This window comes from Ciona robusta, chromosome 13, assembly GCF_009617815.1.
Source record: "Ciona robusta chromosome 13, ASM961781v2".
Classification (NCBI taxonomy): Eukaryota; Metazoa; Chordata; class Ascidiacea; order Phlebobranchia; family Cionidae; genus Ciona; species Ciona robusta.
In genome coordinates this window covers 946052-969785 of record NC_143247.1, presented here as the reverse complement: position 1 = coordinate 969785, position 23734 = coordinate 946052, and the positions used below count along the sequence as shown (strand labels likewise).

Here is a 23734-nt window from a genome sequence, read left to right as displayed (position 1 = left end):
AGATGGATACCGTTAGCATATAATATCTGTTATATAGTACTGTGGGGTAAGATGGAAACCCTTAGCACATAATATCTGTTATATAGTACTGTGGGGTAAGATGGATACCGTTAGCATATAATATCTGTTATATAGTACTGTGGGGTAAGATGGAAACCCTTAGCACATAATATCTGTTATATAGTACTGTGGGGTAAGATGGATACCGTTAGCATATAATATCTGTTATATAGTACTGTGGGGTAAGATGGATACCGTTAGCATATAATATCTGTTATATAGTACTGTGGGGTAAGATGGAAACCCTTAGCACATAATATCTGTTATATAGTACTGTGGGGTAAGATGGATACCGTTAGCATATAATATCTGTTATATAGTACTGTGGGGTAAGATGGATACCGTTAGCATATAATATCTGTTATATAGTACTGTGGGGTAAGATGGAAACCCTTAGCACATAATATCTGTTATATAGTACTGTGGGGTAAGATGGATACCGTTAGCATATAATATCTGTTATATAGTACTGTGGGGTAAGATGGAAACCCTTAGCACATAATATCTGTTATATAGTACTGTGGGGTAAGATGGATACCGTTAGCATATAATATCTGTTATATAGTACTGTGGGGTAAGATGGATACCGTTAGCATATAATATCTGTTATATAGTACTGTGGGGTAAGATGGAAACCCTTAGCACATAATATCTGTTATATAGTACTGTGGGGTAAGATGGATACCGTTAGCATATAATATCTGTTATATAGTACTGTGGGGTAAGATGGATACCGTTAGCATATAATATCTGTTATATAGTACTGTGGGGTAAGATGGATACCGTTAGCATATAATATCTGTTATATAGTACTGTGGGGTAAGATGGATACCGTTAGCACATAATATCTGTTATATTGTACTGTGGGGTAAGATGGATACCGTTAGCACATAATATCTGTTATATAGTACTGTGGGGTAAGATGGATACCGTTAGCACATAATATCTGTTATATAGTACTGTGGGGTAAGATGGATACCATTAGCACATAATATCTGTTATACAATACTGCGGGGTAAGATGGATACCGTTAGCACATAATATCTGTTATATAGTACTGTGGGGTAAGATGGATACCATTAGCACATAATATCCCATATAGTACTGTGGGGTAAATGGATACCGTTAGCACATAATATCTGTTATATAGTTCCGTGGGGTAAGATGGATACCGTTAGCACATAATATCTGTTACATTGTACTGTGGGGTAAGATGGATACCGTTAGCACATAATATCTGTTATATAGTTCCGTGGGGTAAGATGGATGCCGTTAGCACATAATATCTGTTATATAGTACCGTGGGGTAAGATGGATACCGTTAGCACATAATATCTGTTATATATTACCGTGGGGTAAGATGGATACCGTTAGCACATAATATCTGTTATATAGTACTGTGGGGTAAGATGAATACCGTTAGCACATAATATCTGTTATATAGTTCCGTGGGGTAAGATGGATACCATTAGCACATAATATCTGTTACATTGTACTGTGGGGTAAGATGGATACCGTTAGCACATAATATCTGTTATATAGTTCCGTGGGGTAAGATGGATGCCGTTAGCACATAATATCTGTTATATAGTTCCGTGGGGTAAGATGGATACCATTAGCACATAATATCTGTTATATAGTACTGTGGGGTAAGATGGATACCGTTAGCACATAATATCTGTTATATATTACCGTGGGGTAAGATGGATACCGTTAGCACATAATATCTGTTATATAGTACTGTGGGGTAAGATGAATACCGTTAGCACATAATATCTGTTACATTGTACTGTGGGGTAAGATGGATACCGTTAGCACATAATATCTGTTATATAGTTCCGTGGGGTAAGATGGATGCCGTTAGCACATAATATCTGTTATATAGTACTGTGGGGTAAGATGGTTACCGTTAGCACATAATATCTGTTATATAGTACTGTGGGGTAAGATGAATACCGTTAGCACATAATATCTGTTACATTGTACTGTGGGGTAAGATGGATACCGTTAGCACATAATATCTGTTATATAATACTGTGGGGTAAGATGGATACCGTTAGCACATAATATCTGTTATATAGTACTGTGGGGTAAGATGGATGCCGTTAGCACATAATATCTGTTATATAATACTGTGGGGTAAGATGGATACCGTTAGCACATAATATCTGTTATATAGTACTGTGGGGTAAGATGGATACCGTTAGCACATAATATCTGTTATATAGTACTGTGGGGTAAGATGGATACCGTTAGCACATAATATCTGTTATATAGTACTGTGGGGTAAGATGGATACCGTTAGCACATAATATCTGTTATATAGTACTGTGGGGTAAGATGGATACCGTTAGCACATAATATCTGTTATATAGTACTGTGGGGTAAGATGGATACCGTTAGCACATAATATCTGTTATATAGTACTGTGGGGTAAGATGGATACCGTTAGCACATAATATCTGTTATATAATACTGTGGGGTAAGATGGATGCCGTTAGCACATAATATCTGTTATATAGTACTGTGGGGTAAGATGGATGCCGTTAGCACATAATATCTGTTATATATTACTGTGGGGTAAGATGGATACCGTTAGCACATAATATCTGTTATATAGTACTGTGGGGTAAGATGGAAACCCTTAGCACATAATATCCCATATAGTACTGTGGGGTAAAATGGATACCGTTAGCATATAATATCTGTTATATAGTACTGTGGGGTAAGATGGATACCGTTAGCATATAATATCTGTTATATAGTACTGTGGGGTAAGATGGACACCGTTAGCACATAATATCTGTTATATAATACTGTGGGGTAAGATGGATACCGTTAGCACATAATATCTGTTATATAGTACTGTGGGGTAAGATGGATGCCGTTAGCACATAATATCTGTTATATAGTACTGTGGGGTAAGATGGATGCCTGTATCACATAATATCTGTTATATAATACTGTGGGGTAAGATGGATACCGTTAGCACATAATATCTGTTATATAGTACTGTGGGGTAAGATGGATGCCGTTAGCACATAATATCTGTTATATAGTACTGTGGGGTAAGATGGATGCCTGTATCACATAATATCTGTTATATAATACTGTGGGGTAAGATGGATACCGTTAGCACATAATATCTGTTATATAATACTGTGGGGTAAGATGGAAACCCTTAGCACATAATATCTGTTATATAGTACTGTGGGGTAAGATGGATACCGTTAGCATATAATATATGTTATATAGTACTGTGGGGTAAGATGGATACCGTTAGCACATAATATCTGTTATATAATACTGTGGGGTAAGATGGATACCGTTAGCACATAATATCTGTTATATAGTACTGTGGGGTAAGATGGATGCCGTTAGCACATAATATCTGTTATATAGTACTGTGGGGTAAGATGGATACCGTTAGCACATAATATCTGTTATATAATACTGTGGGGTAAGATGGATACCGTTAGCACATAATATCTGTTATATAGTACTGTGGGGTAAGATGGATACCGTTAGCACATAATATCTGTTATATAATACTGTGGGGTAAGATGGATACCGTTAGCACATAATATCTGTTATATAGTAATGTGGGGTAAGATGGATACCGTTAGCACATAATATCTGTTATATAGTTCTGTGGGGTAAGATGGGATACCGTTAGCACATAATATCTGTTATATAGTACTGTGGGGTAAGATGGATGCCGTTAGCACATAATATCTGTTATATAGTACTGTGGGGTAAAATGGATACCGTTAGCACATAATATCTGTTATATAGTTCTGTGGGGTAAGATCGATACCGTTAGCACATAATATCTGTTATATAGTTCTGTGGGGTAAAATGGATACCGTTAGCACATAACATCTATTATATAGTCTTGTGGGGTAAGATGGGATACCGTTAGCACATAATATCTGTTATATAGTTCTGTGGGGTAAAATGGATACCGTTAGCACATAACATCTATTATATAGTCTTGTGGGGTAAGATGGATACCGTTAGCTCGACAGTCGTTAAAATGCTGGTGTTTATACACCTCGTGCTTGCTTATAGACCAAACATGTTACTTTGTAGGATTTTTTGGGGGATTGTTTTATTTTATATGCGTGGTTGATAAATTATAGATAACCCATTAGTTACCCTGTTTACATGATCGGATTGGATTTGAATTCAATCCGACTTGATGTGACGTCACACGAATTTCAAATCCGATCCGCTAAAACGTCATATTTATATGGCACGTTTCAATCGGATTGAAACTGAAATGGGGACCGAAGCGTTTGTAGCCGCCAGTTTTAATAAACTTTATTACCCGCAATAGGTTATCAGTATAGCTTGAAATATAACAATCAGCAGCCTTTAAGTGCATATGTGCTTTATTTTAATCTACTGAACTGGTTTATCTAAAATTCCAAAGTACTGTTATTTATGTCCTGACATACTTTAGATAGGTTTTTGCTATTAATTCAGACAATGCTGATCCTCTCATAAACATACTAAAACATATTGTGTTTCTGCTAGCTGAGTTCCACAAAAATGTGCTAAGTTTTGGTCCTATGCTTTTAACAAGTATGACATGTGTCAAATGAATGGTTTTATTTGTTTAATTTATTGGTAGTAGGTATACTGCAACAATAAATTATTAACAAAAGCAAAATATACAAAACAGTAAAGCCACATGTTAATCTGCATAAAACAGAAGTTTATTCAGACATAAAAGTTTGGGTATCATACCACATACTTTATACAGACAACCAAATACACTTTGACAAAGAAGTCAGAATGGCTTTTACATCACACTGTTTTAATGATGTTTTTCGAAGGAAGTAGCAATAAAGCTCTGACATTATTAAATAAAGCAGCGTTTCTGTCGCATAATCGATCATAATAAAACAAACATATTCGCTTGTTAAACCATCATCAGTAAAACTTCATTCTTCCTGTTTCACAAGATGTTGTTCTCGTGGTGTTAATGGTTCCTGAAATATAAATGTAAGTTTTAATGAATGCACTAAAGTCCATCCAGGCATACTAACCTTTTTTTCATCTGCATTATTTAATCTTCCATCACTTCAGTCACTCTACCATTTTGAATTCAATGCATAACTTTTGTTGTTCTTTTGCTGCCAAATGTGTTGAACAATCCTCCAAGACAATTCATAATGGAAAAAGTAGTTTGACTGTAAACTACTACTCTGATTATTGTGTTACTTGACTGGTACAAGTACAAGCAAGTGCGAAGTGCCCTTGCAAATAATGGTGGTCTATCTCCTCTATAGGGTAGTAAAATTTGAAGTACTGGTGAAGAATGCTCCCAACAATATTGTGGTACTATATTTAGGTATCGTTACAGATTAGGCAATACGCATGTGGTTGGAAAATTCTTCAGTAGCACAAATTTTGCTTGTAGACTATAAAAAGCTGATTTTTACCTATTTCAAACAGCAAAATCTGCATTTGTTGGGTAAAATTTAATTAATTTGTCATGTTAATTCATGGGAATTTGTTGCCAGATGTACACGCACACTGCTACTACAATATTCGGTGCAAAAACACTACGTTAACTGTATAACAAGTCTTGAACATCAACATTTCCGATTGTTCAATCCAACTCGATCGCTAAATCCGACCCGTAAACCACTAGTCTGAGCGGATTGAGGATCGGTCGGCTTCAATCCGACTCGCCTTTTTCTCTTCGCCGAAAACGAGAGTAGCGGATCGATGAGTCGGATTCGAATCCGACTTAAACCGTCATGTAAACAGGGTAAGTGACCACTGGGTTGGAGCAATTGCTGCTAGACGCCTTTTCCAGGAACACATACGCCCACAATGGTGGTTGTTGTTAAGCTATATTATTCGTCGGCAATGTATGTCTGAAGCATGAAGTTGGTGGATAGTATGTGAAAGTTACTAAGTATAATACACAACTTTAGATGTAGTCTTACCACTAGGAAGTTATAATATTATCAGAGTTAATATTGTTACCACCAACAATTCAGTTACTATTTGGCTGTCTAGCGCCATCGGCCGGTGGGATAATTTAGCTGGCTGGTTCGCATGTATTGACGATGTAAGTCGTAATAAATAAAGCCATTTCTTATCAACAAGGAGGCTTGGCTATCATTTTGGACATTCATATGTCCTTTGGCAAGATACCTAACAGCAATTAATCCAAACCAGTGGTCGCTAATGAGTTGTCTAAATTACCAGAAATAATAATAAGTTACATATATGTTAAGAGGGTAAACCATCATAGAAACAATATAACCACCATAGAAACAATATAACTACCATAGAAACAATTTAACCACCATAGAAACAATATATTGAACCACAGTTCAACCCACATTATTTCACCCGTTGTTTAAATCGATGGAAATTAGATTTGGAGTGACGCGTTTTATTATCCCGCCTCCCCTATATTTATTTATTCAACCAACCCCACCAAATTGAGTGGTAAACATTAAACATAAAGTAAAAGCAAAGATTTGGTTTCTTAACTCTGGTTGATATTGTTAGGATCATATTAAACGGTCGCGCCCATCTCAACTTAATGACTCAAAAACACAAAGTCGACAACTCAGATTATTAGACGAACAAACGAGCGGCATCAGGCTAGGGACAAACGTGAGGACAGCAAGAGATAATAAATTAATTTGTATAAATTATAATATATATCTGTGCTTGAAACACACTGAACCACTACAATACCTTTCACACTTTGTAAGCATATAATGAAATCAGAAATGGTTTAACTTTTACAATAACAGTTAAAATGATTTGTGAACCACTATGGTAGGCGACCTAAATAACAAGCATGAATCGATATAAAACTTTCAAGACCTAATTGTTATAATGCTACTACATTTCACACAACGTTACAATAACAAAGGCTTAATGGGCAACTGTAGTAGGCGACCCAACCAAACGGTGGCCCACATTTGGTCCACGGGCCACTGCCCTCTTACACACTAAGGGTCATACGCGTGCGGGGGACTAATGTTCTGTTCATTAGTGATCACTGGATTGGAGAAGTTAACGTTGGGGTCACAACGATAGCGGTGCCAAGCTTCGAACCAGGCATCCTCTGTACTAAGCAAACCCGGTAATATTAAAGTACATTGAGCATACAAAGGGTATTCTGTTGAATGAAATTCCTAAGTTTCTTGAATACTTAGTTAGGACAGTTGTTTCTTTGATGCGTCTCGAATTCCCGGTGGGACGCCGCGTCTGTCGCGATTGATTACAAGTAAAAGAAAGAAGGCGAGCCATTGTTCCCATTGTGAAGCCGGTCGCGTGAAAACAGATGCGAAAGTGTTCCAATAGTTTCGTCACAATCGCGCAGCGCGAAAAAAGGTTGAAGCGTCTTGAGATTCAGGACAAAGTCGAGAGTTAGTGCTTGAGTGGTTTGGGAGGCTGAAGGTTCTAATTATATTCAAACTTTAACAGATTTGTAGGGACATTGTTCTGATACCGAAGGAATCTTCGCATCGAAAAATCAAGGTGGAAAATTGTTTTAACTTTCTATAATGTTGGGGGTTTCCCGAGATTATTTGTAATAACTTTAATTTTTTTAAAAGTTTTTTTGTTAAATTTGATAATATATAAAAAAAAAGAAACAAAGTTGTCGCTTGAACGAGGAGTGCAACTGAAATAATTGGGTTCGTTTTTGTTGTTTTCGTTTCCACTGCCTCACAAATATAAGCGAAGGTGGGGGTTCGGCCTCGGGCCTCCACCATCGAATGTCAATATGATGAGTTTGCAGATAATTCTGCGACACAGGGCGGTGGAAATGCGAACAGCATAAGACGTTAAAACAAGTAGTTTGCACTCCATCAACAACGGACGATGTGAAGGCCAAGGTTGGAGAGGGGATGTAAGTTGTAAGTGACAGGTTGGCAACCTGGAAGCCACGCTAACCTGTCAATCAAACAGGTGCCATCCGAAAAAAACAAATATTTTTAACATTTTTTTATGTTTAAAAAATATTTAAGTAAATGCTAAAATTTTACTTTTAATCGATTTAATTTGAAAGGAATTGTTTAAAAATAAAATTTGTTTTTCCTTTAATTTTCCTAAACTTTTAATAAAAGTTCATTGTTTTAAATTGAATTTTGACTTAATTAAATGAAATTAAATTTAAATTTTCACTAACCAATCAGGAGCGAGAGTGGGTTTCAGTGTTCTTACGTCACCAATATTGATTGTTTAACATTTTAATTTAATAAACAGGAAAGTTGGTGACTCTTGGGAGCATGGGAGACAACTCAGCATGTGAAGCTTCAGGGTAAGATGATTGCTATCGACCTTATATCGATCCCGCTGCAAATTAACTTTACCCAAATTAAATCGATGAAACGGAACAGTATTAAACGTCATGAAAATACAATTGTGACGTCAATAGATCACTGTGACTTCATTAGTATTCGGTGAAACTGGCATCTTTAGTGACGAAGTATGTTACACATAATAAAATATATGTTGGTCTAGATTTCCGTTAGCTGCATATCTAGTAGCACTTGGTGTAGTTATAATATAAGTGTTGCTTTATTCTAAATATCGCCAACAATTTCCCCGCATAAAAAAAACTGCCAAACTTTGTGACTTGTTTCGTACCCCTTAATTATGACGACATTTATTTACAGTGAGAAAATGAATACGCGGGAAAAATGGAAACAAAAAATAGATTTCGCTTTTTCCATCGCGGGTGGGTTTGTGGGGCTGGGGAACGTTTGGAGATTTCCTTATCTTTGTTATAAGAATGGAGGGGGTAAGTGGTATTGTGACGTCATATATCATATATAACCACTGGTCGCTAACCGATTGTCTAAACTGTCAGCCATAAAAACAAAACAATCCCCTCAAAGTAACAAACGTGGTAACTTGTAAGCGGGCACGAGGTGTATGACACAAAATACTCGTGTTATAACGATTGTCGTTTCTCCGCCATGCGAGGATAAATAAGTTACATACGTGGTAACTTGTAAGCGGGCACGAGGTGTATGAACAGAGCACCCGTGTTATAACGACTGTCGTTGCCCGCCATGCGAGGATAAATAAGTTACTTACGTGGTAACTCGTAAGCGGGCACGAGGTGTATGAACAGAGCACCCGTGTTATAACGACTGTCGTTGCCCGCCATGCGAGGATAAATAAGTTACATACATAGTAACTCGTAGGCGGGCACGAGGTGTATAAAACAGAACACCCGTGTTATAACGACTGTCGTTGCCCGCCATGCGAGGATAAATAAGTTACATACGTGGTAACTTGTAAGCGGGTACGAGGTGTATGAAACAGAGCACCCGTGTTATAACGACTGTCGTTGCCCCACCATGCGAGGATAAATAAGTTACATACATAGTAACTCGTAGGCGGGCACGAGGTGTATAAAACAGAACACCCGTGTTATAACGACTATCGTTGCCCCGCCATGCGAGGGTAAACAAGTTACATAGGTGGTGACTTGTAAGCGGACATGAGGTGTATGAAACAGAACACCCGTGTTATAACGATTGTGATTTACAAGTCCCACCGATTCATACCTAACCAACCACACCAATGCAACAGGAGCGTTCTTGATTCCTTACGTGTTGTTCGTGATAGTTGGTTCGTTACCGGTGTTCCTCCTGGAGGTCACTATAGGGCAATACACGAACCTAGGGAGTGCTCTAGCAATGAGGATGGTTCCTCTGATGAAAGGTATGTTATTGTTGCTTCCATTATACGGGGTTGTGTTTGTTTGGTAACAATCGCCCCCTTTGATGACGTAATAATAAAACCACGCGATAACGCATTGTTGGATTATAGCTTAAACAATAATCGTGTTGTGACGTCACAACGAAGTTGTGTTTTTATTGGTCACATCAAAGACTATTCATAAAAAGTGTTGGCAACAATTTTCGCGTAAGGGAACTTTTTCAATATATATATTTAGTAGTGTGGGCTAGTGTAAGACACCTTTAGCAAAAACTATCCAAATATCTTGACCGGGTTTTAAACAATTAACAACGGTCTATTGGAGTTATAAGGATACAGTTTTATAGTTCTTTGAATGTTCTTTGTTTACTAACAAACATTACGAAAAAATATAATGAAAATGTGACCCATCCTTCCCCACCTTACTATAAACATCAGCTGTTTAAGATCACATTTCAATCAAACGTTAAATTTAAGTTTATTCTTCCCAGGTCTTGGTTTTGCGGTGAACATCATCAATTATCATCTTAATGTTTATTACGCTGTGATACTTGCGTGGGCGTTGCGGTATTTCTTCGCATCCATGTCGTCTGAACTACCATGGTCAACATGCGGCAATGAATGGAACACGCAGAACTGCTTTGTGTTTGGGACTAACTCCACCAACGTATCGAGTTCGTTGAATGTTTCAATGAGAGTTTCGTCTGTGAGGGAATACTGGGAGTGAGTATAAGCTGTTGGAATAGCTGCGGTGTATAGTAGGGTGGGGTAAGATGAGATGCCATTAGCAAATAAAATCCCATATTTCCTAATAAGGGTTTCAAACAATTAACAAACCTGTTTAGGAGTCGCGTTATTTTTGTTTAATTTAATTATTTGTTTACTATCGAATGGGTGATGAAATAGAAAAATTACTAAAAATTATAACAACGACAAGAAAAGATTAACAGCAAAATGACAATTAAATTTTAAAAGCTTGGCCACTAAACAAAGAATGAAAAAATGTACCATCTTACCCCACCATATATGTACCATTTTACCCTACCATACATGTACCATTTTACCCCATCGTACATGTACCATCTTACCCTACCATACATGTACCATTTTACCCCATTGTACATGTACCATCTTACCCCACCATACATGTACCATCTTACCCCACCATACATGTACCATCTTACCCCACCATGACTAACATTATTCCAACAGACGCGGAGTGTTGGGCAAATCCCCAGGTATCGGTGAAGTTGGTTCAATACGATGGGAATTATTATTATGTTTGTTGTTAACATGGATTATAATATACTTCTGTATTTGGAAGGGGATTGGATGGACAAGCAAGGTTTGTTTCACTATAAAAGGATGTGTGACGTCACAATGCTAACAATCATAAACACGCGAATGCTTCGAAATATTGACAAATTGTAAAATTTCTAAGGGTTGTGATGTAATAAAGACACGAAAAACATGTTTGTTACGTCACAATCCCATTTTCACGAATAACATTCTTGTGACGTTTCAATCTTAAATTTGATACAACAATTAACGATAGTTACGTCATGTTTTAAATATATCCTTAGACACATGTGTGATTGTGACGTAACAACGACAACTGTCGTCATATTCTAGTTTAATTGAGGACTTCACAATGCGGATGTATTATACGATTGTGACGTAACACAGGACAACAATGTTACATTAAATGCGGTTCAAGTTAGATAAGAGAAATATGCAATCTTGTATATTTGGTTTATCACGCCCTGCGTGCGTGGTAACATATTATGTCGCATGCATTTCATGGTGACTTAATTTCGTTGGGTTGCCTACTACAGTATGGTTCACAAAACTTTTTTACACTTAAAGTTAAAAACTATTGCATGCTTACAAAAGTTGTGGTTGCAAAATGAACGGTTTCTTGATTTTAAGTTGTTCAATTAATGAGTATTATGAAGTTACTGCAGTTTTAAATCAAACGGTGTTTTACATTTAACTTTTCGACACAAAGCCTTTGCAACAATTATCCCATATTTTACTTTGTTTACTTCCATATACACAGGATGTTTACTTCCATACACACAGGTTGTTTACTTCCATATATACACAGGTTGTTTACTTCCATATATACAGGTTGTTTACTTCACCGCTACTTTCCCGATCTTAATGTTACTTGTTTTACTCGTAAGAGGACTGACACTAGATGGCGCTATGGATGGAGTAAGATTCTACCTCAAACCGGATATGACGCGATTATCTGACGTGCAGGTATGATTATGACGTCATATGGTTGACTGTGACGTAACACATGAATCTCCAGGTATGGCTGGACGCTGCCACACAGGTGTTTTATTCATACGCCCTCTGTAAAGGAATGTTGATCACTATGGGAAGCTACAACAACTATCGTTATAATAGTTACAGGTACATACGTCATAATGTGGTTGATGACGTATTAACTAATCACTATCTTGCGTCATAGAGATTGCATCGCGTTGTCGGTTCTAAACAGCGGGGTGAGTTTCGTGTCAGGGTTCGCTATCTTCGCCATACTTGGCTTCATGGCGAAGGAACAGGTACGGTATAAGTCATGATGTAATAATGACGTCAGTATGACGTAATAATGACATCACCATGATCGCAGGGAGTTGATATTAAACACGTTGCGGAGTCGGGACCCGGTCTTGCATTCATAGCTTACCCCAAGGCACTAACATTGCTACCGATGCCTCAGTTCTGGGGGTGTTTGTTCTTCTTTATGTTATTTCTATTGGGATTGGACAGCGAGGTGACAACCTTTGTTACGTAACCTATTGTTTAAACTACATACGTCACAATACACTGGTCAGCGTCCTTTTACTAATTAAACAATGCCGCCCATTGTTTATAACACGAAATTTGATCATTTGTTCCTATGGCAACTGGCATATATTGACGTATTTGGGCCTAAATTCCATATGAACAAGGACCCATAAAACAAAAAAAAACTATTGACGTCACAATGTATTCTACTAACCAACCACGTGATCGATAGTTCGTAGGTCAGGAAACATTGATGTCAGCTTTCGTGGACTTGAAGCCTCATTGGTTCAAGAAGAAATGGAGCCGGGAACTTTTCCTTGCTTTCCTCAGCGTGACGCAGTTCGTCGTCGGGCTGTCCATGATTACCAATGTAAATATGATATCTATAGTGAAATTTACAGAATAATATGATATCTATGGTGAAATTTACAGAATAATATGATATCTATGGTGAAATTTACAGAATAATATGATATCTATGGTGAAATTTACAGAATAATATGATATCTATGGTGAAATTTACAGGATTAATGTTATGACTACGGCGTAGTGTACAGAATAATATGATTTCTATGGTGTAATGTAAAGATTAATATGATTTCTATCTTTGTCCGGCGCCGTGGCATAGTGGTCAGCGCGCCTGTCTGTAACCATTGCGTAATGGGTTTAAGGGTCGTCGTTGCTACCATTGTGGGCGTATGTGTCCTTGGCCAAGACACCTAACGACAATTGCTCCAACCCAGTGGTCACTAATGGGTTGTCCAAATTATCAGCCATACATAAAAAAATGAAAAAATCACAAAAAAATAATCACCCACGAAGTAACATACAAGGTAACTCGTAAGCTGGCACGAGGTGTTAAACCCGTGTGATAACGACTGTCGTTTTCCGGCCACGCGAGGATAAAGAAAGTTACATTCATTCATTCTATCTGATAAAAGCGCCAAACATACGTGTATATCCTGGAATCAACTAAGATGCCCCATATTGATAATCTGTGTTTACATAGCAGCAGCAGGTAATTGGTTACAACATTAACTAAAGGCAAGATAAGCCCAAGAATACCTTTGTTTTAGATGCATGTGATGGATGATATAAATGCAACTATGCAATTACCATTAATATTCTTTTTCCGCAGGGTGGCGTATACGTGCTGAACATCTTCGATAATTATGCTGCCGCTGGGTGGAGTATGTTGTTCATTAGTTTATGCGAATGCGCTGCCGTTGCTTGGTTCTTCGGGATCAATAAGTATTGGAGGATCGTGTGCGACATGGTGGGGTTCGTACCCAGAATCCCTTGGTTCAAATGGTGCTGGGCAGTTCTTACTCCAATATCTACATCTGTAAGTATATTATGACGTCACACTTCATTACAGTTGCAAAATAAATTGCATTATTTAAATATCAACAGCTGTATATACGTTCACGTTGAATGCAAAAGCCACGTTTTTTAACTTGCGCTTATTCCCAAACCTTTTATACATAGCGTGTTTTAAACAACTGTTGTTTTGCTGTTGGCTCCATTCTCTTCGTTCGTTAAATTAGTTAGGTTATTAACATATAACGGGGCTTAATTATGTTTTGTATTTCACCCTGCGTGTATATTTATGTCGTAACAATGATCATTATCCCCAGGTATTACTCGTTATGAGCCTCGCATATTACAAAGTTCCAACTTACAATCGTACTTACACCTACCCCCCCTGGGCAGTGGGCGTGTGCTGGCTGTTGGCAATGTCATCTATTCTATGGATCCCTGGTTATGCGGTGTATTTATTCTTCTTCAAAACATCGGGAACTTATCCAGAGGTAACGTATGCTGTGATGACGTCACGATGACGTATGTAACCATTATTGTCTGTGTAGCGGTGGATGAAGGTGATTACGTCAGAGCTTCCGGATCCTTCCGCATGTAAACATCAAGACGTTGGTGAGATGTGTGTTTATGTGGGCATAGGTGGTTGTAACTTATCCCAACATTACGGTGGTTGTAACTTATCCCAACATTACAACGACAGGCGTTATAACACGGGTGTTCTGTTTCATACACCTCGTGCTCGCTTACGAGTTACCACGTATGTAACTTATTTATCCTCGCATGACGGGGCAACGACAGTCGTTATAACACGGGTGTTCTGTTTCATACACCTCGTGCTCGCTTACGAGTTACCACGTATGTAACTTATTTATCCTCGCATGACGGGGCAACGACAGGCGTTATAACACGGGTGTTCTGTTTCATACACCTCGTGCCCGCTTACGAGTTACCACGTATGTAACTTATTTATCCTCGCGTGGCGGGACAACGACAGTCGTTATAACACGGGTGTTCTGTTTCATACACCTCGTGCCCGCTTACAAGTTACCTCGTATGTAACTTATTTATCCTCGCGTGGCGGGACAACGACAGTCGTTATAACACGGGTGTTCTGTTTCATACACCTCGTGCCCGCTTACAAGTTACCACGTATGTAACTTACACGTTTAATTATTTCTGTGTGACGTTCTATTTCTATGTTTAACATATTATTTCTATGCTCCCCAGAAACGGTTTCGGCTCCGATATTCGAGCAAGCCCCATTATACGAAGACGTTGTTGGAATGGGAAGCGACAATGTATTGTTGGGTGGTGTATGCGGTGACAGCAAACTCTAGCTCGATGTCAACATGCTTGCGCAATCAACGTTAAATGGGAACAAAACTGTTTTACATTATTTTTTATTTTTCCGCGAAATTTCAAATTCTCTGCGTCAGTATGACGCCATCTGTTGACGTCACGTATAGATTCTAGTATTCATTATTGTAAATTAATCACTATTGTCGTAGGTCAACAAAATATTTCATCAAAATAAAATTTCGACCAAAAACATTTTTGAAATTTTTTTTGGGATTCTTTGGAGGCTTCGAACCAGCGAGGGTTGGAGAACCAGGGATCTTGGGTTCGAATCCAGGCCATGTATTGAGACTAGGAAACCTGAATTCAAATCTAGATTACATGATATTAATGTTTATTCTGCAAAATAAAAAATATGATTAAAATACCTTTATAGTTTATGTGGCTGGCGTTGGTGGAAAGCCACTACGGCACGACAAGCCCCCAGCCAATGGTAGTGGGTTTCTACTCTGGTGAGAAACCCTTTGCTGGATAGACCTTACCCAAGCAAGGTTAAACTAACCGTCAGACAAAAATAGTAAGGAACACACCAACAAAAAGACAAAAATAGTACAACGAGTGCAGCGACATACATGTACCAAACATGCAACAAACACAACAGCTCAAATATATCAAAAAAGGAACCTGGTCAAAAAAATAATTAACGCGGACATAATCAGTGAAACATCTACAAATAAAATATGGTTCAAATCCTGAAGGATAATCATCTGCAGTGTACACCATATTGAATGTCCGACCGCAAGGAGTCGAAGCCAACAACAGCTCCGCATGTCCCAATCAAAAGGTAAGTCGCCATGTTGGTACCGCGATACTCTCGTCGTATCTTCCCACAATATAATATCGTCCGGATGTTACGCACCGCATCGACCGCTACGAAACTGCGTCAGGTTGTTACGAACCGCATTGACAGTGACCTAACTGTAGCATCACTGTGCCGGTAGTTTTATAGCGTAGCATCACTGGCGGCGACGTCCACGCAACAACCCGACCGTGACGTAACTCAATCAAAACTGACGTAACCGCACCGAACGCAGGGTCATGACAATGCTCTGACCCACCGTATTGACGTCGTAGCGTAATTGTGACGTGGCCATCGTCCCAATCACGCTACATGACGTTTTTGATACAAGTTTAATGTTAAACTTATTAAGATTCTATTTGTGATATTATACTGCGTGTTGATATTACTCGAGTATTTGTGTACCAACATAGCGTTCTCACCAAGCGATCAGGACAATACAGAATCGCTGAAGGGTTCGACCTTTGTAGACGAAGTACCCAATAGAGTGTACAACAACAAAATCTGATCCAGCAAGATAATCGCCATAGTTTCAATGCATATATTTCATAGACATGCAAAATGCACTATAGTAGTGACTGACTAAAAATAGCTGGCAACATTAGGTCCAGCAGAATAAGAATACAGCAGCGCAGACAAGACACACATACAACACACAACTCATACTTATAATACTCAAACCTCAAACCGTGAATCCTTTATCGGCGTCTTCGTCTTCTTCGTCTGCAAAACAAACATGATAGTAACGTTATAACAAAATATCAAAACATGAAAAGAAGTTTGTCCATTACCCAACAAGGGCGTCACATTTAAACGGCATGTATTTTATTACTAATGGTTTACAAAGATCTTTAGCCTATTCATTGTGGATAAGGTATATGCGTCATTAAGGCTGGGAATTCGACTAAAGTTTGAATCATATATTTGCGAGGCGTGCTATTTGATCAGGCATTTAGGTCAGAGTGCTACAACCCATTAGTGACCACTGGGTTGGAGCAATTGCCGTTAAGTGTCTTTTCCAAGGACACATACGTCCACAATGTTAGCGGAGGAAAACGCGGCCCAACCACCAAGTAACGAGATGGAAAAAGATATAGAAATATTATACAATAATAATATACAATACCTTGCGCTTTTCTTCGGCAGTTTTATTCGCTGACTTTTCTGCAAGAATATGGCCGATAAATCTTGTTGTTTTCAAATTACGTTATTTGTGATTATACGGGTGGGGTAAGATGGGACATGTTTCATTCTTTTTTTATCGTCTCATTTGGTAGTAAATGATGGATATTTACTAAATTATATAACTGTAACCCCACAACTCCAAAAGAGCGTTGTTAATTGTTAAAACACGATTATAAAATATATGGGATATTATGTGCCAACGGTATCCTATATCTTACCCCATTTTAATCGCTATATATATTACGTCATAATCACCTTCATTCTTCTTGCATACCATGGTTCACTTGATCCTCTGTGACGTCACATACAATGTTCTAAAAATATCAAACATTTTAAAACTGCCATTAATTACAACAAAGTATGATTGTGACGAAACAATGAACTTACGAAGTGGGTTCTTCTGTTACGTCACATCATCGGAGTTTCTGGAAAAGAGCTTATATACGTAATAATGCCAATTGTGATTTATACTTTACCAATTCTTTGATCTTCTTGCTTCGCGGTGATAGCACAAAAGTATTAAACTTAGAATATACAAGTAATGTGCCTTGTCGACGTAAAACGCGCATGGGGCCCCATGGAAACAAAATCGCGAAACGCAAGCGTAGAACAAACCGCATTGTGACGTCACAGGCGTTTGTGGCTGAGCGATGACGCAGTCGACAAACACTGTGACGTAACAGTGAATGAGCGCGAACGCGGCGATTGTGACGTACAGTCGCGAGTGACGTATACTTTGAAGTAAAAGACAAATCATAGTTTTACGCTCAAGACACAAAATATTGTTGCAATAATTAACAATAACTCATAACAAATAAAAGAATATAGTTTAAAATAACACGTAGTATTATAATATAGTAATAATACAATTGTATAGTTAGCTGTAATAAAACAATACTTAACTCCAGCCCTGCACAAAACTTGTTAAAACCTTCCAACTTGTAACCTGGTGTGGAACCAACTTCATCTGAACTAGAACGTGGTGCAAATGACTCGATTTTTAGAAGACGCGTTTTATGCGCGGAGCAAGGTTGGTGACGTCATATTGCGCATGCGCAGTAAGCGACACAAAGTTGTTTTAATATAAAGTTGATTCCGTAATAAACATAAGCATATAGTTGAAACAAATATTTTGCGAGGGGAAATTTAAAATATTAAAAATTAAACAAAAGTTGCTTGCCATACAAGTGATCCCAAATATTTTAAAAGCGTTTGTCCGCTTTACTATACCGTGCAAATACTTTGGTAGTGCCGTGTTTGTTAAAATTTTAGAAATTTCTTGTTTTTTTCCGCCTATAATAAAAAATATTCTAAATATTGTGGGTAATATTCTCTAATATTGCGGCGTATATACGTTGTAGTGTCGCAACGTTCGTAGTCACCTCGCATGGCAGAATTTGCGGGGTGGGCTACACTATAAACATCAGAAGAGATCAATCCAAATGGATGTGTTTTAAACCAACTATTTTGATCAAATTGTTCAGGTTTTAAGTAAAGCATTGACGTTGTGACGTCATGGATGACATCACAATCGACGCAAGAAGACAGGAACTTCTTGAAGCGAGATTCCTCGGAAATTCTAAAGTGAGGGATATTATGTTGATTATTGTTGCAGGTTGCAAAAGTTGTTTAAGTCATTTTGGTATCGAATAAAAAAAATCCCTACCCTGGAAATGTCTATTTTTCCAGCACACTGGTTTACCCCAGAGGTGTTTGGCTTGCCGATGGTAACTTGTAAGCAGGCACAAAGTGTATAAAACAGAACACCCGTGTTATAACGACTGTTGTTGCCCCGCCATGCGAGGATAAATAAGTTACATACATGGTAACTTGTAAGCGGACACGTGGTGTATGAAACAAAACACCTGTGTTATAACGACTGTTGTTGCCCCGCCATGCAAGGATAAATAAGTTACATACATGGTAACTCAAAAGCGGGCACGAGGTGTATGAAACAGAACACCCGTGTTATAACGACTGTCATTGCCCGGCTATGTCAGAATACACGCTTTACACTCTTTCATCCTCTTATGATCGCCGTGTAAACCATGTGTTTATACAAAAGAATGCTGTGTTGTAACTAATCGACAGTGAGCATGAAGTTATCCATTACCCCCCGCAGGTTCACAGCGGGTCAGAATCGGGAAGTTCATTTGGAGCGGGGCCGAGTAGCGATCGGGAGAACGATAGTTTGGGGGGTTACCCTAGTACCCCCGAGAACCAGGAGAGGGGTGACGTGAGGAAGTCAAGGAAACGAAAAGGTGGGGTTTGTATTGAGGGGTCATGGGCGGGGGTACATGTAGGTTGTTACATACCCAACAAAGTTATTGTTGCAATATTTCATCTGGGCTTCATACACGGGGTGTCTGCATCAAACCTGTTTTAAGTTTAAAACTGGATGTTAAAATATTTTAAATACCCATGTCAAAAGTTTGGGTAGCATGTCACTCCAGATAAGTTATCATATGATCACTCACGCAGGTGAAAGCATGAATCACGTGATAAGTTATCATATGATCACTCATGCAGGTGAAAGTATGAATCACGTGATAAGTTATCATATGATCACTCACGCAGGTGAAAGTATGGATCACAACAACAAGAAAGTTGGAACAAACTCGGCAAACATCAAGAAAATCAACGAATATTTTGAACCAACTACGAGCCCCGCCCGAACCCTTGCCTCCCCATCACATGTATGTATGATGTCATAATAGGAGTGTATTATGTCATAATAATGAAATAACATTAGATCCGATCCTCTCCTTCCTCACGCCATTCAACCAATTTAATGGATTTGTCCGGGTTCGTTCATTTACAACAGAAGCATAATATTGCTAAGGAATCAAGGTGATGTCATAATGGTGGTTGTGATGTCATATTGGTGATTGTGATGTCATAATGGTGGTTGTGATGTCATAATGGTGATTGTGATGTCATAATGGTGATTGTGATGTCATAATGGTGGTTGGGATGTTACAATGGAGGTTGTGATATCATAATGTTGGTTGTGATGTCATAATATATATATATATAGACACATACAAACTGAGTTACACGGCTCGGAGGTTGAACAAATGATTCAGATGAACAACGGGCAAGAATCAGAGAAGAATAAAAAGAGGGAAGAATTGATACGGGTGAGTACCTTGTGCTCGCTGTCGAGTTATACACCTCATACTCACTGTCAAGTTACACATCTTGTGCTCGCTGTCAAGTGTGGTTCTTTGTGCTCAAACATAGAAACAATATTCTCCTCAGTTAAACTCCGACCTTGAATATCGATTGAGGGAAACCACCCAACTTGCGCTTCAATATAAAACCCAACTTGCCCGGTGTTTACAAGTCAACCAGGAGTTGTTGGTTGAGAAGACAAAGTCCGAGAAATCATCTGCGCGCCGTCGAGCGATGGAAGGTCGGTTGAGGTTGGGTCAGTTCACGAGGCAAGGCACCGGGTACCAGGAGACGTGGGTGAACGGATGGGCGTTCACGGAGCTTGGGAGGTGGGTGTTGGGGGAACATTATGGTAAATTTTGATTTTGTTTCCCATTCATTTTAATTCCCCCTTGATTGTTATGAAACCTTATTAATCCCGCATTATTGTTACTCAGCAAAAAGGAGCGAATAAACAAAGAGAAGGAAGATATTGAACGAGCACGTAAATCGTTGAGTAAGCGGAAACCTTCCAATAACTCAGCAAAAAATAAGCCGAGTCAGAACGACGGGGAGTTTGTAAAACCAAAGGTGACAGCCCTATAATGATAAGTTTGTGTGGTTTGCTAGGGAGGGAATAATACACAAGTAAGGTTTGTAAAAACTACCGCCTTGTTTGCACAGAAAGAAATGCAAGCGCCCTTTACAAAGTTTCTATTCTATGTGGGTGAGGTCCTGTAGCACGCCATGTGCCTTAGGATTTAGGCCACGATTGGCCCATCACCCCAACACCCGTGGTGCTACTTAAAAGTAAATTACCAATGTTTCCCACAATGCCTTGCAGGATGTAAAGGAAGTGATGTCAATGCAAGATTACCACGAGCGCGATGAGGTTTTACGTCAACGATTATCGGCGGTGAAGCGCGACGAGGTGGAGCTGCAAGTGGAGTTGGAGAAGTTGGAACGTGAGAGGAGTCTCCATATAAGGGAGTTGAAGAGAATATCTAACGAGGATAATTCAAGGTGGGGGGTGTGTGGAGGTGATTGTTTATCTGTATGGCAGGCAACTTAAACAACCCATTAGTGACCACTAGGTTAGAGCAATTGCCGATAAGTGTCTTGCCCAAGGACACATATCCCCACAATGGTAGCAGCGACGAGCCTTGTACCTATTACCTCTTGTTCCAATACAAACCTTTTAAACCTTGATATTCCACCCCAGGTTCAACGACAACCCCGTGCTCAACAAACAATATCTCTTCCTTACTTTACTGGGAAAGGGGGGGTTCAGTGAAGTTTATAAGGTGGGTTGTGTTGTGTTTGACATCACGTACCATATGTTGCATTATGTGTTGTGTTTGACATCACGTACCATATGTTGCATTATATTTATATCACAGGGGTTTGATTTAGAAGCTCAGCGCTACGTTGCCGTCAAAATCCATCATTTAAATCGTGAGTGGCACGAACTTAAGAAGCTGGACTATGCACGTCATGCCAACCGTGAAGCGGAGATCCACCGCAGGGTCAACCATCCGCGGATAGTTAGTTTATACGATCGTTTCGAGGTTGACATCAACACGTGAGTGGTTGTGGTTGAGTTACCGGGGTGGGGTTTGAACTTGGTATGTTCAGGTTTTGCACAGTGATGGAGTTCTGTGGAGGTAATGACCTTGACTTCTATTTGAAACAACATCGGTTGATGGGAGAAAAGGAAGCGAGAACCATCATCATGCAAGTCGTGTCCGCACTTGTTTACCTCAACTCACTTGAACGACCTGTTATACATTACGACCTTAAACCAGGTAACTATTATTATATTGGTTTGTTACTATATAATGACCATTATGACATCACAGGCAACATATTGTTATGTAACGGCACCGTTTGTGGCGACATAAAGATAACGGACTTCGGGCTTTCCAAGCAATTTGATGAAGGTTTGAGTCCGATGGACGGGATGGACCTCACTTCGCAAGGATCCGGCACTTTCTGGTGGGTTGTGATGTCATCGTGATGTCATTATGATGTCACTGACTGCTTTACCTATATTGTTACAGTGGTTTCCCACCGTCGTTGTGCTATGTTTCTAATCATGCATTCAGCTATATATATAGTAGTGTTGTATGAACTGACATCACAGTACCATTATGACATCACAGGTACCTTCCCCCCGAATGCTTTGTTCGAGGCCCTGGTGGGAAACCCCCCAAGATCGACAACAAAGTTGATGTATGGTCGGTCGGGGTGATTTTCTACCAATGTTTGTATGGAAAGAAGGTGATTATATTATTTAGGGTCAAATCAGTCAGTGACTCTAATCTATGTGTGTTTGTGACGTAACAATAAACGAGAGAATTTGTCTCAAATTATTCCACGAAGAAAAATCGATAATCAACTTTGATTATACTTTCTGCGTTCCACCCTCAGTATTGGAGGGAAAATATTTTACAATATTTATATTTTCAGCCGTTTGGACATAACTTAACACAAGAGGCAATATTGAAACAAAACACCATCTTGCGAGCAACTGAAGTTACGTTTCCCAACAAACCAACTGTTAGTGCTGAAGCTAAGGTAACATAGAAACCTTATTTCAAACATAGAAACAATATAACAAACATAGAAACCTTATTTCGAACATAGAAACAATATAACAAACAAAGAAAACTTATTTCGAACATAGAAACAATATAACAAACATAGAAACATTATATCGGACATAGAAACATATTGAACATAGAAACATTATTTCGGACATAGAAACATTATTTCGGACATAGAAACAATATACCAAACATAGAAATATTATATCGGACGTAGAAACATATCGAACATAGAAATATTATATCGGACATAGAAACATATCGAACATAAAAACATTATTTTGGACATAGAAACATTATTTCGGACATAGAAACAATATACCAAACATAGAAACCTTATATTTCCAGTCCTTCATCCGTTGTTGCCTTGGTTACCACAAAGAGGACCGAGCTGATGTTCTAGAACTTTCAAACCATGCTTACTTGAAACCTTCAAATAAACGATCTAACCCCACAACTTCGCAACCATCATGATATATGATATCTATGTTGTAAGGTGGATATAATGATCGATTAGCGTCGCCTAACTGCCAATATCTTGTTCTACTTTCAATTATGAAACAATAAAATGAAAATTTTCATCTGTTGGTTCAAGTTGCAAGGTATATAGAGGTCATCCAGTTACGACACACACGTAGCCACCACAGTGAGCTTTGAACCTGAGAGCCTCAAGACACAACACAAACTTAAAGAGTCCGGCCCACGGTTCTCATGGTTGCGCAGTTTTTTGCATAAGAAT

General features: G+C 38.7%; 2 protein-coding genes and 2 long non-coding RNA genes across 10 annotated transcripts; 2 read left to right on the top strand and 2 right to left on the bottom strand.

Moving 5' to 3' along the window:
- Positions 1 to 4671: 4671 nt before the first annotated feature.
- Positions 4672 to 7298, bottom strand: LOC149725628 (uncharacterized). The gene is made up of 2 exons (XR_016386362.1): positions 5115 to 7298; positions 4672 to 5057 (listed from the first exon to the last, which is right to left on the bottom strand). It is a non-coding gene; the product is annotated as an uncharacterized LOC149725628 (long non-coding RNA).
- A 156-nt stretch (positions 7299 to 7454) lies between these two features.
- Positions 7455 to 15447, top strand: LOC149725627 (sodium- and chloride-dependent taurine transporter-like). 5 transcript variants are annotated; one of them, XM_089891220.1, is made up of 16 exons: positions 7468 to 7581; positions 7844 to 7954; positions 8311 to 8365; positions 8724 to 8848; positions 9649 to 9780; positions 10269 to 10500; positions 10990 to 11122; positions 11908 to 12042; positions 12095 to 12198; positions 12257 to 12350; positions 12419 to 12562; positions 12809 to 12946; positions 13715 to 13921; positions 14214 to 14387; positions 14445 to 14508; positions 15124 to 15447. In XM_089891220.1, the coding sequence occupies exons 3-16, from the start codon at positions 8334 to 8336 to the stop codon at positions 15231 to 15233; spliced, it is 1824 nt and encodes a 607-aa protein (XP_089747346.1). In that variant the 5' UTR covers positions 7468 to 7581; positions 7844 to 7954; positions 8311 to 8333; the 3' UTR covers positions 15234 to 15447. The 5 variants fall into 5 exon arrangements, with proteins under 5 accessions (XP_089747344.1, XP_089747349.1, XP_089747346.1 ...); XM_089891222.1 differs by having other exon boundaries at positions 7844 to 7961; XM_089891219.1 differs by having other exon boundaries at positions 7844 to 8013.
- LOC149725626 (uncharacterized) lies at positions 15281 to 18274 on the bottom strand. 2 transcript variants are annotated; one of them, XR_016386360.1, is made up of 5 exons: positions 17624 to 18274; positions 17492 to 17550; positions 17178 to 17215; positions 16733 to 16774; positions 15281 to 15552 (listed from the first exon to the last, which is right to left on the bottom strand). It is a non-coding gene; the product is annotated as an uncharacterized LOC149725626 (long non-coding RNA). The 2 variants fall into 2 exon arrangements; XR_016386361.1 differs by lacking the exons at positions 16733 to 16774; positions 17178 to 17215; positions 17492 to 17550; positions 17624 to 18274 and adding an exon at positions 15621 to 16726.
- A 239-nt stretch (positions 18275 to 18513) lies between these two features.
- LOC149725625 (serine/threonine-protein kinase tousled-like 1-B) lies at positions 18514 to 23576 on the top strand. 2 transcript variants are annotated; one of them, XM_089891216.1, is made up of 15 exons: positions 18514 to 18820; positions 19359 to 19497; positions 19766 to 19932; positions 19989 to 20086; positions 20274 to 20376; positions 20498 to 20739; positions 20848 to 20980; positions 21234 to 21412; positions 21612 to 21693; positions 21790 to 21971; positions 22025 to 22194; positions 22249 to 22384; positions 22552 to 22669; positions 22859 to 22966; positions 23344 to 23576. In XM_089891216.1, exons 1-15 carry the CDS (start codon positions 18752 to 18754, stop codon positions 23467 to 23469), a joined length of 2052 nt encoding a protein of 683 aa, XP_089747342.1. In that variant the 5' UTR covers positions 18514 to 18751; the 3' UTR covers positions 23470 to 23576. The 2 variants fall into 2 exon arrangements, with proteins under 2 accessions (XP_089747342.1, XP_089747343.1); XM_089891217.1 differs by having other exon boundaries at positions 18515 to 18820; positions 19814 to 19932.
- Positions 23577 to 23734: the final 158 nt, after the last annotated feature.